The following is a 17536-nucleotide window of genomic DNA, read 5'->3' on the forward strand; positions in this document are numbered from 1 at the left end:
TGCCCGGTATACCCTACACTGATGTTTTTTTAAGGTTCAGTGCCACTGCCCGGTATATATTTGCCCGATACTCCAAACACTGATGTTTCTTCTAATCTATCGTCAGTAAGTATTAAAATATAGAATAAATATATCAAATAAATATAATAATATTAACGAATAAATTAATATAAAATTGGATATGACAAATATTTCGGACATTCACCGCAGCGACTATATGATTGTTGACATTCACCAATGAGAGTCAGAAATAAGGGTAATTAGCAAATATTTCGGACATACACAAAGCAACTACGTGAATGTTGACATTCACCGGAGAATGTCGACATTCTCCAGATTTCGGTGTTTCACCGTAACATATATATATATATAATGTGTGTGAGTATGTGCGTCATCTAGTTAAGAGAAACAAAAACTAATTGTATAAGGTTTCAAATATTAAAATTTGTTCTTATGTGAGAATATACTGTACTTTAATATTGAAAAATATTTACTAAACATTTTCAGTTTTATTATTTAACATTCTGTTTTGCTGCATAATATTCTCTTGAGTATTAAAAGTAATTAATTATAAGGCAAAGAATTTCAATTAAAATCTCTCATATCAGTTCACTTTATTCATAACTCAAGTATGACTTTCAAAACAACATAAAGATGTAACAACTAATTACTTTCTAAATTTTTATGTCGAAAATATTTTCTGCAAACAAAACTGAAATGGATTTCTTCATTCATAAGATACGAAAAAAAGAAACGTTCTTCTTTTGATTAAATTTAATTTAAGAGTTTATTTCCATGTTTCCAATTTCTAATCAACTCTGGCTTGTTAACTGGATAAAACTTTTAGTTTTTTACAAACTTTGTGCATTATTTCACTGACATAATTAATATTTTCGAAGTTTCTATCTCATTCTTTACAAACAGAAGTAAAAAAATATATGTTTTTCTTCCTTAACAGTAGTTACAATTCTTCTATTCAGTCCATAAATTCCCTCTTAATTGTGGACCAGAGTAAAAAATTGAAAAGAAAGAATAGAAAGTATTTTCCGAACAATTCTTTCTTAAAAATTAAAAACATTTTAAGTTGGAAAAAAATATAAAACATTAAAGAAATATCTCAAAGCATAAAGGAAAAGAACTTTGTATTTACTTAAAAATAAATATCTCCTTTTTTGTAGAAATGTCGAAGCAAAAACAATACGCAATTTTATATTAATAGATTAAAATGGATTGTTTCTTTATAAAAATTACTCTCATTTTAGAATTACTTTTAAAATTAACTGTTGTTAGTTAAAAAAAATTATTAAAGAATGGGAAAAATAGAGTTCTTATTTCATTACCTCAATAAACCTTATTTGATTTGATTTATTCAAATGAAATTAAATGATATTTTATAAATAAACTCTTATTTGCAGTAAGGCGCACACCAAGATTGAAAATGTGATAAATTTTAGATACGTACATGGCGTTTAACGGGGATTTTCTACTTTTGAAATTAAAAAGTTCGGAAGCAAAGAATCATAGATTATTGGAACAAACAGTGTATAGTGAAAAGTGCAAAAAACTTTACATTTTCGAAACTAGTTCCAAAATTCGCTGACAGATAGCGCTGTATGCTATTTAGAGTTCTTTGAAGGAAAACATTCGCCATTGGACTATAATCTTACCGGGAATATCCCGATACCAGAAACACGTGTCGCTCGTTTGAATGCATGGCATTAACCTCCTAAGCAAGTAAGACAACTTCACAGAATTTCACGTTTTACTGCTAGAAATGGTAGCTTCAATCACCGAGGGCTTGCAGCACCATCTGTTGATTACTTCATTAACGAAATTCCAAGATTTTCAAATACAATTTTTACTCCTTTCACAAGAACTATACCCTTTGCTTCATTCATCTACCGTCCTTTGCTTCCAAGATTTGTAGTTTTATAATCAACCAGTCATCCACTAAATATTCTGTATTTTGTGTACGCTGTAAGAAAATCCAGCTCAAAATATGGTACTAAGTGTCGGCATTCAAGATGCCGTTGTTTTTTACAGTGGAATACATTTTCACCGTAACTGGAAATCTGACAAAGCCTTATTTTAACAGTAATAGTTACAATAAAATCACTGAATAACTCTAAAAATAATCTGTAGAAATTACAATGTAAATTTGGATGAGGGAATTTTAAAACAAAAATTAATTTTGCTCTTAGAGCTACATATTAATGACTTTTTTAGTATATGTTTTGTCGCAATGTACAAGTTTAAAAACATTGTAAATAATAGCGATCACGTAAATGGTGTGGCAAAGGCACGTCATTAGGATTAACATTGCATAAGAACCCGTATCAGTTAATGTCGTCGTATCCATAAATGTCCCTGATTAGGGATGTTTCCCTGTTATGACCTGTTTAGAAGCAAGTGAAGAAACAGTTCATAGTGGAGAAGTGCCCCAGCAGCTCTTGAAGACATTTCCGGGCATGGGTTTCTATGCAATTTTAAGCCTTATGATACGCCCTAAACGTTTGTTGCAACAATTTTGCAACGCCCTACTATATAGAACGCGCTTTCGTGCCACAGGTCCTTGGTTCGATCCTTGGGCCGGGTAGGGTCGACTCAGTCTTCCATCCATCCAGTGGGTCAATATAACTGAACTTGTATATTAATAGACAAAAAATAGACTGAAAATCTCATTAAAAAAACTGTAGCTTGGAGAAAAAAAACACCGATTGCAGATCCTTTGCGTATAAGTAAACCGATTGCGTAGAAATATCCGAGATCTATTAAATAAAAAAAATAAATAAATAAATGTATTACTCAGTGTTTATATGGTCATTTTTAATATGGTCAAGTTGTTGTATATTCCTCTGATATCGACCTATTATCTTCATACTTGTTACCTTTAAACGGATGTCACTAAAAATAAGCGCTCAGGAATTATTATTATTTTTTAAATTAAATAATTATCTTTAAGCATTAACTGTTTTTTGCAGTAGTATCATAATTATAAATACAAAATAAAACTAATTTCTAATTTATCTCTCACATACGCGTGATTGCTTGAAAAAAAAGTTCAAATTCTCTACTTTAAAAGCATTAAAGTTATTTTTATTTTGATTTATTTTAGTTTCAAAAATACACAAAAAAAAATCTAAACACTCTTTGTATTCAAAACATTTTTCTTCCTACAAAAATAAATTAAATTGTATCGTCTTCACTTACATCAGTATTCTTCAGTTTCACTATTTAAAACAAATAATTTTACTGAGATTTTCTTGAAGAAAAAACTACAATTTTTTCTCTTTTCTCCGAATTCAAAAATTACTCTTTCAAAAACCTTTTCAAAAATAGTTTCTTTTCTGCCAGTCCGGTGATCATTTCCACAGAAATACGCTTTCTTGGCGAGATTTATTGTTTTTGTTCTTAAAGAAAGCTATTTAACATTTTCATCATTCGCTTTTGAATTTTGTAACAACATGCTTTAGGGGAAATCTTAACTTTATTTAAAATTTTCTCAATACAGGAAGTATGTGGCTGAATTTGTTTTGTGTTCTTTTCTTTCCTTTTTTTATATTCGGATGGTAATAACCACACTTCAAAATTCCATAAAACAAGAAAGAGTGTAAAGCTTCATTTTATTCCTTAATACACACTTTCCAAAAAACAAACATTAATTACGTTAAACGAAACATAATTTATTTTTGTAAAAAATCTACTTTATTTGAGAGTTATGGCTTGTTTGATGTTTTTACTTTACGGCTTGTTTGATGTTTTTACTTATAAAGCTATTTCAGCGAATCTATTCTAATGCAATAAAAAATTAAAATCTGAAATCACAGTTAATCAATGCAATAGGTATTAGTTTAAATAGGTTTTAATAATTTGTGAAATTTCCAAACTGCACTATCAGAAATTTCTCGGAAAAAAATGACTAAATAATAATTTATTTTATTTTTGTTTTACCATATTTATCCAAAACAGTGGAATAACAATAAAAAGATGGTATTCATATTGTTAACTATTAGAAAAATTCTTTATTGACTGTTTTCACCTAATATAGATAAATAACCAGAATTTTAGACGCGCCAACAAAGTTCACCATAATAAGTCACTTAGTTTCTTGCAGTTTAATACGTACGTTACCCGAGAATGCCGACAGACTGGCTGAACAGGGGTTCGAATCCCAACGTGTACTCCGCAATATTTCTTCCATTCCTATAACGCATGAAGAGTTCTCAGTGTCTTAAACTCTTCATTTGGTGGCTTTTGACTATTGAAATACGAAAAACTCATTAACGAAGAAGCAGCAACACCACAGACCTTCTAAGCACAAGAGAGTTTGTATTTCCTATATTAGTAAACTGACTCATAATAAAATAAATAATTATAGTTTTACTATAAATATTCGATATTATATTCCATGGAATATTTAGTAAAAAGGAATTCTGACATTTTGGTCACAAAAAAGTTTCATCGTACGTTTGTACATTTTTAGTTAATTAGTATGTTGGTTTGGACTTGAATACAGGTTTGGTATTTATTTCCTAAGATCAGAAGCAATGGGCGTGAACTTTGTGGATGTAGTGCCTATTTTTGATTAGAGTTGAGATATTGTTTTCAATCCAAAAATTAGCAAAATATTTTTGAAATTTTAAAAATCGCTTTTTCTTATTTTAAATTTTAATAGCTATCTGCGGGCCAAAATAGCCTAAGTATAAAATGCAATTGAGTATATAATTAGATGGGTAGCTATTTAGGATTAAGGAAACGAAACTATACGCGTGGTGCGCAGCACTTTTAAAAAGTGCTTAAAGATGCTTATTTTCAATTTTCGTTTTTTAAAAGCCATTAGAGGTGCTTTTTTATGGAGAATTTTTAAAAAGTGCTTAATTTTTCCTTTTTGAAAATTAGATTTTTTTTCTTTATCATGTCGATTTACGCTGCGTATAAGGCAAAAGCGTGGTTTTCACATTGCTCTATTCAGCGTTTTCACAATTCATTCAAACACAATTCATTTCGGCGTGTAGTTGGTCCTTAACATATGATAGTGCCAATCATGTTACATATTTGATGAAATACTTGGGAGCCCGCATCTGCGTCCAATGAACACGATTCGGCGAGATTCTTGCATTCTCATGTGCAACTCAGTTGCATTTCGCAAGATAATCTCAATTTCAAGCTTCATTTTTCACCCTCTGAAATCTAACCGAAAAATCTCTCGATCTTCTTATGGTGGCTAATGTAATCAAGAAAAGAGTTGTTTGTCAGAAACTAGTTATTTTATTATGATCATGTAAAGTCTTAGAAAATTATTTTGCATTTTTTTAATGTATATAGTGCTTAAAAAGAATTTTTTAGTGCTTGAAAAGTACTTTAAAGGTGCTAATTTTTTGTTTTGGCTACTCACCCTGATACATTAGCATCTAAATAGAATTTCCCACTTTTCTAAACATACATTAGTATTTATGAGCTACGTTTTATTTATTTAATTTTGTGTGCAAGCTTACCAATTCCGAATTCGTCTCGCGAATGTTTTTGTATGCATCTAATGAGGAGAGGAAATAATTTCTTAAATATATAATTAAATAAGTAATATTTAATTAAATCTTAAATATTTAATTAGATTAAAAAACTAACAAAAAATTATTCGAACATCAATACTTAGAAATTATTTAAATAAATGTATAAAATCTTTTATATTAAATGGACACGATTTTATAGAGTTTAATTAATTAGTGCAAGAGAAATAAAAATAGAATCTGCTCACAATTGCTGATTTAACTGTAAGTTTCCCATCTTTATAATATATATATATATATATTTTTACTCACGATAAAAATTAACCTTAGCAAAAAAGGAAAAGAAAATTTTAAAAAAGTACTGAGAATAAATTTGTAACATAACTCAAATCATTAAATTTTTCTTAAACAAGCTTTAATAAGAATACATTTTTTCTTACGCTTAACTTTAAAAATCATAACTTTCAATTTATTTACATACAAAATAGATTTTGTCTTGCATTATTTTCTCTTTCACTTGCTGCATAATTATTTTCTAACTGAATAAAATTAATCCATTTTGAAAATTTTATATTTTTTGATTTGAAAAATAATAGATTAGATTAGATTTAATAGATTTTTTGATTTGAAACTAGTTTATATTAGAAAAATTTCATTATTTTTTTATAAGTGATGAAAGAATTAAATATCTATAAAAGTTAAGAATTGGATATGAATTCGTTTTGACTTTACTCTGTAGTGGCTTCAAATAGTTCTAGAACTTAAAATGCATTTTTTATCATAAAGAAAAGTAATGTGGAATCAGATTTTGCAATAACTAAAAATTATTGCAATAACAAACTGAAAATTGCTACATTAGAAAATATAATTCTACAATCTAAGACTCAATAACTTTATAGAAATAATTTAAAATTTTGAAAAACTGCTTAGTATACAGGGTGATTCTAAAAAGATGGGCAAAATTTTAGGAAGTGATAGTACACACCCAAGCAAACAATTTTTATCAAAGAATGCATGGTCGAAAACAAAACGCAAAGGTGCTGGTGCATTTGGAAAGTTGTTTGATGTAAACGTGAAAGCACCATTTCTGTTACGAGTTACTGCGCTTCGTTACTTGTCACCAAGCTTTCGGCCGCTGCAGGGAAAGTTCGTGATATGCCTGGTGTGTTTCAGAATGTTCGCCCATTTTTTCTTCGCCGTTGTACTGCATGCATAGCCACTACCGGCCACTGTTTTGAACACTTATTGTAATCACATGCCATTAAATTTGCTTTTATAACTTCAGCGTTCTTTGTGTGTTTTTGCCTCATATAAGAACATAAACTTTGACCCCCTCTAGCGGTTTTGCGTTTAGTTTTCGACCATGCATTCTTTGATAAAAAATTGTTTGCTTGGGTGTGTACTATCACTTCCTAAAATTTTGCCCATATTTTTAGAATCACCCTGTATAATTTTATTACGAGTGAATATAACAGTTCGAAAGGAAAGTAATTCGATCTCAACGGTAGGTGAAAACTCTTTTCACCACACCTACTAAATATAGCTATTTACCTTTGATAAAAATCGAAATACGTTGGTAATATTTGGAAAAAAGTTCTTTTTAAAATGTATTGAGAAAAACCGGTATTTTCCGTAACTGTTAACAACTTGCTTACTTTAACAGAGATTTTTGCTCTCCTTACTGTATTCTATAATTTTTTTACAGTGTATGTGTATTTTTATTAAACTATAAAAATGCATTGTTAAAAGTAAAATGAAATGTTTTGTATTCAATCAAAAATTAGTAACACCTATTTTAAATTATTAAAAAAAATTAAATGTCTCATTAACGATTTGTGAAACTTTTATAGATATATTTACTAAATGTTAAAAAAAAGCACAAAAAATTTGTACTAATGCATGATTTTTTCATTTAACGGGAACCTACTCTAAACAGTTTTATACTAATATTTATAATGTATTAATAATTACTTAATGTTAGTATTAAAAGAAGATTTTGCAAAAAGTTATTTTTAAAATCAAGGTGAGTACAGTTTTTATTGTATATAACGTAAGAGTTCCGAAATCCCTTTTTATTAAAGGTAAGTAATTTTTTTACCGTTAAATTATAAACAAAGCATTCTTTAAACATAATTAATTAATGCTTGTACCCTAACAATATTTTAATCTGTTCATTCTATACATTAAAATTTTAATTAGAAAACATTTAATAATTTAAGACGCTTTTTAGGAAGAGGATTTAAGGCTTCCTTTAATTTCTTTTTAATTTCACAAGAACAATATTATTCTTTTCATGCATATATACCTCCAACAAAGCCCTGTGTATGTTCTTAATTCTTATCAAACAATAAAGTATTTTGTGAGAAATATTTTTTTTTATGGATAGTAAATAAGTTGCTCTGTTTTTTTACCATTTCTGAAAAAAAAATAATACCTAACTGTTTAAAATATTTTTTATAGATTACAAATTGGGATTTTGTGTATTTATTATCTATGTTAAAACATTAAAGAATATTTGTTAGATTTTAAATTTATTGATAAATACCTTGAATAAGTATAGTTGATAAATATATAAAATACTAATAATTATAAAATAAATATATATTTCACATTTTCTATTAAACATGTGATTTGTAATTAATATCAAATAGCCGCATATTTCCATACTGTGGGTAGGTAGGAACGTACTTTATTTACGCAGCACTAGAGCTGCACAATGGGCTATTGGCGACGGTTTGGGAAACATCCCTGAGGATGATCTGAAGACATGCCATTACAATTTTGTACCTCTGCAGAACTGATGGCTCTACCGTTTTGGTAGCCCGATCCCGAGCTCGATTCCGAGAACTTTTCGGTTGAACAGTTTAATGAGGACTGATATCGCGTACCCTCGATCCCTACGCAGGCTGAAGTGGTCACCCACTCGCTTACTGACCGCAGCTAGTGATGCTTGACTTCGGTGTTCTACTGGGAGCCAGATCTTTACGAACAGTCAACTGGGGGCCTCCATACTGTGAGATATGTTATTTTTTAAATAAATAAACCGAATACTATATTCCAAGTTTTGAAATTTTTTCAAATGTAATATTTTTATTCGAAATGAAGTAAATAATGGCTGAATTCGAATTGAATAAATAATACAACACAGACTAATTTTTCAAAAGCAACAAAACATATTTTTATGTTAGCTTTGTCCTTGGTGGGTTGCGTATATATACTAGAAAAATCTATGGTTCCAAATTTTAAAAAAAAAAGAAAACAATTGCACAGGAGACAATATAACAAACGCCAACAAACTTTAAAACATAAAAGTCAATTGAGTATTTATTTCATTTTTTATAATTCAATTTAATTTCCTAATGTAGAATGCGTAACAGTTGTATCACGCTAACGTCATTCAGCAAATTCGTAGGGTTTTAAGGGAATTAAAGGACATGCTATCAATTAAAATATTAAGGATCTAGAGATTAAATCTCCAACGATGTACAAAATGCACGCAAACTATTGAGTATGCAAAGAGGACACAAAGAAATTATAAAACTTGATGTAGGACAAAATTTGAAAACAGGTATTAAAATACGTTTATTTGGCTTTCAGTGTTAAAATCGTGTGCTATTACTTCAATTTTTAAGCAGTAAGTAAAAATTTCATAGTTGATGAAAAAAATAGGCATAACATACAGTTTAAAATATGAAGTTATTGCACTTCACTTTCGAAATGACTTAAATAATTTTTAGAAAATATCTAATATTAATCAAACATCAAATCTTGCACAAAATAAAAAGTTTTCTTTTTTGAAATTAAATTTTATTTATTATTTTTTATCAATGCAGAAATAATACAATGTAAAATACAACCAAAGTACAATTTTTAGTTATTGATTCGAGATTTTATCCCTTTACAGAACGAGTCTACAAAGGCAGTTTTGTAATTCTTGGGGGGGACAAGTACAGCTCTAGCCTTGCTGACACCCTCTCTGATGATTTCCAAGAGAAAGCAAATGCTTATAAAGCAAGGGTAAGTAGCTTTATTTACTCTATTTTATCTAAATGCAATTTAAGAGCTTGGGGCAAATTTAATGGTAAACCATACAATTAAAAGAAGTTTCTAGGTTAAAAACATCAAGGTTTCCATGTTTTACATGTATTGTGTAATCGAGCAGAAATACCTATCTGGAAATAATAACATGAAACAATTTGATGTAAATATTTCAACTTGTTTATCACTATGTTGCCCCTAGTCTCTAAATTATGAAAATAAACAATCAATGGTAATGGTAAGCACATTTTCTTTTCTCCAAATAAACCAACAATATTTTTAAGCATAAAACTTAGAGTTACATTGTTTACACATTTAATCATCAAAAAAGTAAATTTTTTGCTCACGTTTTTTCTTTAAGATTTTTTAATGTAAAAATTATAACCTAAATATAAATATTTTTATTTACAAATATATTGTTGCAAGACTAGCTATTTTTCAATGGGATTTTCTTTCATATTATGAAGCACATCATAAAGAAAAACTACCAGCGTCATACTAATCAGCAACATGTTTTCATTAAGATAACTTTTTAAAAATATCGAGATTTAGTTTAGAAAATGCTCTAATAACAAATCATAGAAGATAAAAAATTTTCTTTGATAAAAATGGGAAAAAATCGCTGCAGACGTCTAGACATTATTTCATTAAGAAACCAAGTTCTAAATATTTATCAAATAAATAACATGCAAGTTGAATGTGCGGAATTAATTATTGGAGAAGATTAGGTAAATAATAGAAGCGTAACTTTTAATTTCAACCCACATAGCATAAGGGGAATACAATGTTGCGTAATTCTTTGCAAAGTATAACAATTATTAAATTTCAAGGAAGTGTAGAGGATTTATCTTCTTTGTTGACTATCCAGGTCGTAACATTTGTAAAATTTAAAAAATATATTCAACTCTAGAACGTTGATATTCAAAATTACTTAAATTCGTCATACCTTTTTTTTAGTAAAGATCTAAATATCAAAAGGTTCTTTCAAAATAAATTATAAAGGGAAAGTAACTGATTCGTTACGTATATTTACATTGTGTCTGGATAATCTTTCAGTGTGTAAAGAAAATTCAATTTTCCATTTAAATAAACTTTGTATTTTTGTATTTTGTGATGCTGAAAATTATTTTTTTCTTAATTTAGTTTTTGGATATCTACGGTATACTTTTTTTGCCTTGAGGAAATCAATCTTTTTTTCTAACTTGTATAAATTAAACCCACATTCTTAAAGTGATTTAACCCCAAAATATTTAAGTGATTTTTCGTCTCTTTCAATACGATTATCCCTTTCGATGCATTCCGATTCGATTAAATTGGTCAAAAACATGTTAGTACAGTGCAGTTTTTACACTTCCGAATCCATAACAATTAGAAGTTTAACGTTCTCCCTGTCCCTGACGATGCATTCCGATTCTATTAAGTTGGTCGAAAGCATGTTAGTAAAGTGCAGTTTGTACACATCCGACTCTATAACAATTAGAAGTTTAACGTTCTCCCGGTTGTCTACAAACTTTGGGCACTACTACTCAATCTTTATCTTCAATTCGGATATCGTGAATTTAAAGCCTCGATCGGATTACTTCATTTGGCTTACTCGAAACTCAACAGCACCTGGTATCTTTGTAATACAGTAACGGATAAAAAAAAAAGAAACATTTTTCCTGAATATATGCATTGTTGAAAGATAACATATGTATTATTGTATATACAGTGTGAGCTTAATGCAGTGTGCCATTTAACCAACAAAAATCAAATCCTTACAGCTTGTTTATAATATCTACGGGTTCTTTTTCCATCGTTGAGGAAATCAACGTTTTTGTGAACCTCAAATGGCTTCAGGCATTTCTAGTCTTTTTTTTTCTCTTCATTTTCCTTCAATTCAATCCGATTCTATTAAGTTTGTCTATAACTAGATTGTAAGTGTCTTACTATAACAGTTAAACATTTAACATTCTTCAGAATGTTTACAATCTCCAGGTACCACGACTAATCTTCAATTCGGATACCACGACTTTGAAGCCTCGAGTGAATTAGTTCATTAAGTTTACTAGAATCCCAACAGCACCTGGTATTTTAATAGTAATACAGTGGCAGGCAAAAAAAAAGAAGAAAAAACGACATATTTGGACTGCGACATATTTGAAAAAGAGAAAAAGCATTATTTTTCAAAAATAAAGTTTAGTTTTATGATAGTACGTGTTTGTTTAACGATAAATATGCTTGCAAGATATTAAGATATTTGTGTGTTGTAGTTCTAGTTGGTAACCTTCTCTCAGCCTGATCCCACCCTTTTCGAACATCACTTTCAAGATTGTCAATTTTTTCTGTAATCCCTCGTGTTGAACATTTCTTTTTTAGCTGAAACAGCTATATTTTTTTCTGTTTCGTCAATTAAAATTACAGAGCCATTGTTTCATTGTTTGAAAAAAAGGACGTAAACGGCTTTATCTTTTTGCTGCAGCATTTATAGAAACCTGATGTCATAATCACTATACAATAGACTTCAAATCACTTTATAATGGAAGTATGGAATGATTTCGTAGCTTGATTTCACACAATTAAGCTATTTCATGCGTTTCCTAGGTAATGCAGTTTTCAATTAATATTTTTTTCTAGTTAATGCAGTTTTTTTTCCGACACTGTTTTTGTTCATTTTTTAAAACTAATTTAAATTACCACTGATTCAGTTTACCAGAAGTACAAAATGTTGCTGATGTATAGTGTGGGTTGGTGTCAAGCCGAAACAGGGTTAGTTTATTTACATTTGTTCAGTTTTGTTTTGTCAGACTTAGTTTACAACACTGTTAGGTATCCTTACCTAACTCTGCAATACACTACATTGATTTTGAGATGTCGTCAACTGTCACCATTAAAAAATTTTAAAAAATTATACCTTAAAAATTAGTAATCACATTACTTTAAGATTTTTAAAAAAATATATAAAAATATTGTTTTTTATATTTTAAACGATTTCTTCCTTACAATTAGTTCAAACAGCATTTTAACTTTGTGATGGACATTACACGAATATCTCATAATTCAACTACATCTGAATCCATTTATCTTGCTTTTATTTTATTTACAAGAAATTGTATAAGACTTGCATTCTCTAAAATGGAGCATAACATGAGTGTTTCTATTTTTGAATCATTTATGCACTCTATTTCTTAAAAATGTTAATTGTAAAAATGAAACAGTGTAAAAATGTAAAAATGAACGCATTTTCTTAAAAATATGAATTTCAAGCTTTTAAAAGAACAAGAAGTTAAATATAAGAAAATCCTATTACACATTTTAAAGAACTATTATCACATATAAACAAAATAGAAATTGAAGTAGACTCGGCTCTTTCAATAAAAAAGAATTGACTGTCTGGAAAAAGTACTTGAAATTTGAAAAATTGTACGTTCTTCTTTTTATACTATTTGATATAGGTTGTCAAAAAGTTGGAATTTCAAAAAGTACAAACTTTCTTAACTCCTCAAATAGGTTCGAATTTCTGGAAATTACTTCGACATTTATTTTACCAGGTATATAGTTTAGAATAAGTTTTATCTTTTCTTAAACATTTAATGTTAATTATAATTTTATATTTATTTGAGGAAGTTGTTTAAAGATATTTTATTACTTAAATATGTCAAAATTACAGAAGGTAAAAGGAACAAAAAGTAGCCGGAACTGAATCAAATTTGCTGAGAGTTTCAAGAGTATTTTCTTAAAACATAATTTGTATTATTATACAAGGAGGAAAAAAATTCTGTTCAAATTACCGTACTGTATGACAATATCACTTCTGGTAAAAGGAACTATAATTATGCTTATTAAAACCAAAATATACGGTTCTTAAACTATTTACTTGATAATTTTTCCGTTTATTTATAAAAGGCTCATCGAAAATTTTGATTTTCAAAATTATGGTTCTTATTACCAAAACTGAAAAGTAAATTTAACTGAATAAATGACTTTTTTATGCCATGTTCTAATGTATCATGATAAAATTATCAAATTTCATCACATTTACCAAATTTTATCACTTATTACAAAATCATAACTTTTTGTAAATTTACAAATTTCATTACCTAAGTGCTTCGGTAAAGACTACTGAACATTTAAGTGTTCCCATAGACCCAGAAACACGGTAAATTTAATCATATTCTGGTAGTTTAAACTGCAATTTTTTTCTCGGTGTAAGTTAGCTCACGGTACTTTGGTCAATAACATGTTAAGTCACATTTTCAAAATGTTAAGGATAACTTTTTCAAGGGGGCGTAAGAGGCTTCGGTGTAGTGTGCTATTGTCTAGCTGAATTTCTGGAAACTTGCGAAGTACTTATTAAATTGTCTCACAGTATTGTTTCCAGATATCAAGATGCTGAATTAGAGAAAATATAGCGTTTTTTTATATTCCTTCAAACCTTGGACTAGTATTCTTTCTTTCTAAGTAAAACAAGTCTTAATGAGTTTCTTGTCAAAGTCAATTATCAATCTTGTCAATTGGTTATGAAAAAGATTTAATACAATTTTTAAAAAAAACAAATATGGATACATATAAAAATGTGTAGCATCCGAAATATTCGTAATCATGAAATTTAAGAAAGCTTTCAACAATACTAAATTAATTTATCACAAATACTAGTATTTAATTTCTCTTTTCTTAATAAAAGAACTTCAAATTTAATAAGAAGTATCAGTTATTTTTTAAGTAAAAATATAAAGTGACACATTTTATTAAGAGTTGCGTACCCTTTACTTTTTCTCATTTAAATTAAATTATATAGCTTTTTATGAAAAATATTTTCTAACATATTTTGAAAAATTTTCCAACTATTTACATTCGCTGAAGTAATAAAATTCTAAACAATGATTACTTTAAAAATTTAAATATACATATATATTTCTAATCAAACATAGTGAAATTTTATGCTCAAAAGAGAAATATTCAATTATAGCGATTGCTGTTTTTTAAATGCAAAACTTATTGCTTTTTAATGACGCTTCACAGTCTAAACAAATGGTAGTAATATCCAAAAGATATCTGGAATAAAACCTTCGCGAGATTTGAAAATAATTCCCTCATCTATCATTTCTAGGCCTTCAAAATTTGCGTTTGAAAACAAGCAATTTATCTTCTCACCCTTTCTCGCTATCATTACGACAACTTTTAGCAAGTTTGGATGAAATAAATCACTTTAAAGTTAGATAATCCCATATCAGGTTTCAGTGGTTCCACAAACATATCACCTGCAAACTACCAATACTAAAACCGATGCATAATGAAATCAGGCATATCTGCTGATCGATGATAAAACAATCAGGCTGCAACCCGAGCACTTGCATTAGAAAGAGGATTATCTTCTGGATTTGCCTATTTCTCGAATACCTAATGCTTTCCTATAATCCTTTCACCGGGAAAGAGTCGCTAATTTGGTTTGAGCAGGTCTCGTCCGTCTCAATAATCTGCTCCATTCCTGCGTGTTCTCTGCCACTTTATCAAATCATCTAAAGAAGGTGGGCGATTGAATTCGTGTACTGAGTTTCCCCTTTAGTTTATTTACATTGCATTTTTACTGAATAAATTTTCAGCATAAAAACATTCTTATAATCGTGAGCAGCAAGTTTCGCGCAAAAGAAAGATATGTTATCAATGCAGTTTTATACAAGGAATTATTTAAAAACATGATTAACATCCCAAATAATATATTTATTAAAACTTAGAAGCATTTGAAAGAGTCTAGTTAAATTCTCAAATTAAATATATTATTTGATGCTTTAGTTTTTTTACTGAGTTATAATCCTATTACTTGATATTACACAAGTCATTTTTTTATAGTTAATCAATTATAATTAAAATTAATTAATTTCTGTTTATTAAATGCCAAATTTGATTCTACTCCTGTCAGTAACAGCTATTCCATAAAAGCAAGCATTGTTTAACGAAATTAAAACTTGTTATAAAAAAGACAATTGAGAAAAATCAACTTAACGAATACTATAACTCTTATTTTGAATTCGACACAAAACTAACGCAACTGCTCTCAGCTGGATAAATTGTTAGAGATGTGACACTTTTTGAGCTTGATGAGGCACATTATGCATATTTTTTATTGGCACCTCAAAATTGCTGTTTTTTGACTTGTGGCACTTTTCTAGCACGGTGCGACATATTGAAAGCATAAATAAAAACCAATTGAAATAAACGTAAAAAATCTCTTTAGGTTGCAGCCTTTAATGAAAATGAGGGATTCCGAAATAAAAGTAATTATCCTAAAATAAAATTTATAATTTATCATGCACTAATGTCCCAAAAAATGTAATAATATTGTAATCATAAATCAGTTTAAAAAGATAGAAGAAATAAAAAAAAGAATAAACTTACTAACGCAAACCAAATTAAAGAAAAAAACGTTAAGGATAGATTTACGAATCTAGCAGTTACAAAATTGCAAAAAAAAAAAAAAAAAAAAAAAAAAAAAAAAATTTGATCAGCTTTTAGCTGGTATGGTAAAATAAATAAAATTGGTAAAAAATAGGTTTTTATTACTTGCTTGAAAAAACACACAAATTAAAATGGGTTTCTGAAGTTAGGAATAGTGCTTTATCTTCTTAGCTCTCACGTGTTTGGAAGATTATTTACATTTATAAAAAGAATATTTAAATAAAATCAAACATCTATTTTTTCTATTTTTTTCCTGCTGTACACTTTGTTTATGGCACCTTTTCATCAGCTCATCTGAGTTATCTTATACCAATAACATTTGACAGGTTATAGACGATTAAGACTTTTGTATCCTAAACTCTATATTCAACTGGATTCAATTTAGAACAAACAAGGTTGATGATGTTTTAAATATTTTTTTAAAGAAAAACTCATAAGTCCAACTTGCTTTAACTATTTTCCTTTAATGACTTTATAGTTCTACTGGTTTGCTGAAATTAGAAATGAGCTGTATATCTTCTGAGGCGTTTCGTATTTGGAAGATTATTTGTATTTATAACAGTAAAAATAAAGGAAGAAATATATGAGAAAATAATTGATAGAGGTAAATAATATTAGGTTCGATGTCTCAACCGCGGAAACAATAAATCATATTTTAATCCAATGCAAAAAATTTCGAATTCAAAGATAGTCAATTTGAAAGCTTTAATCCGTCATTAATTGCATTAATAGGAAAAATTCTCATAACAGCACATACGCCTATCACAAGATATTGGTTTTTAATCTATTTTATGAATCGATATTTATGAACCTAGTTGTGAGGGTGATATAGTCGTAACTAATGACTCTTGCGTAAATGGTTCTAAAGGAATTAACTGAAAAAACCTAGATTTTTTAAAAAATCTTAACTTTATATTGTTTTAGCAGTGTTCAGCTGATTATAAGAATGTGAATCATGTTGACTTAATCAACACTAATAAATAGATAATCTTTTTTCAGCTGAACATAATTACTACCTTACAAAACCGATGCACTGAAATGATAATAAAACACTGAAATACAAAAAAAGAAAAGTTTTGGTTTGGATTTTTTCAGATTCTTCTAATTTGCTTCTCTGCAGTCTCTCAAAACAGTTTTTTTTTACCAAAAAAGGTCGCTAATTTGGTTTGAATACATCTGCTTTGTCTACGTAATGGGTTTTCTAGCAACTTGTTTTATGTTGTTCTTTGTTATATGATCAGGAACAAAATTAATGAACATAGCTTTTACGGTAATGGAGGAAATTAGATTGAGCCGAATTACTATTTTAAATAAAATGACGATAATATTATTGTTAAACGGAAAATTCCACTTTATATATTTTTTTTTAAATGCCTGGATATTGTACGAATACTTGAAATAGAAGCATTAAGGAAAATTTTAAAAGCGCACATAAAAGAAAAAAAATGTCTAGAGAATTTTAAAGGAATGCAAAGGAGTTACTCTATGAGAGAAGTTTTTGTGGAGAAAAAGTAAAATAAATACTTTTTTAATACTTCGTATGCAATTAATATTTT

General features: G+C 28.5%; 1 protein-coding gene across 4 annotated transcripts in view; it reads left to right on the forward strand.

Moving 5' to 3' along the window:
* LOC107455346 (atrial natriuretic peptide-converting enzyme) overlaps positions 1-17536 on the forward strand; it is a 396108-nt gene that overhangs the window by 326672 nt on the left and 51900 nt on the right. For all 4 annotated transcript variants that reach the window (XM_071188087.1, XM_071188085.1, XM_071188086.1 and 1 more), the window contains one exon: positions 9412-9524. In XM_071188087.1, the coding sequence (XP_071044188.1) occupies positions 9412-9524 (113 nt within the window). The remainder of the gene's footprint in view (positions 1-9411; positions 9525-17536) is intronic.

This window comes from Parasteatoda tepidariorum, chromosome X2, assembly GCF_043381705.1.
Source record: "Parasteatoda tepidariorum isolate YZ-2023 chromosome X2, CAS_Ptep_4.0, whole genome shotgun sequence".
Classification (NCBI taxonomy): Eukaryota; Metazoa; Arthropoda; class Arachnida; order Araneae; family Theridiidae; genus Parasteatoda; species Parasteatoda tepidariorum.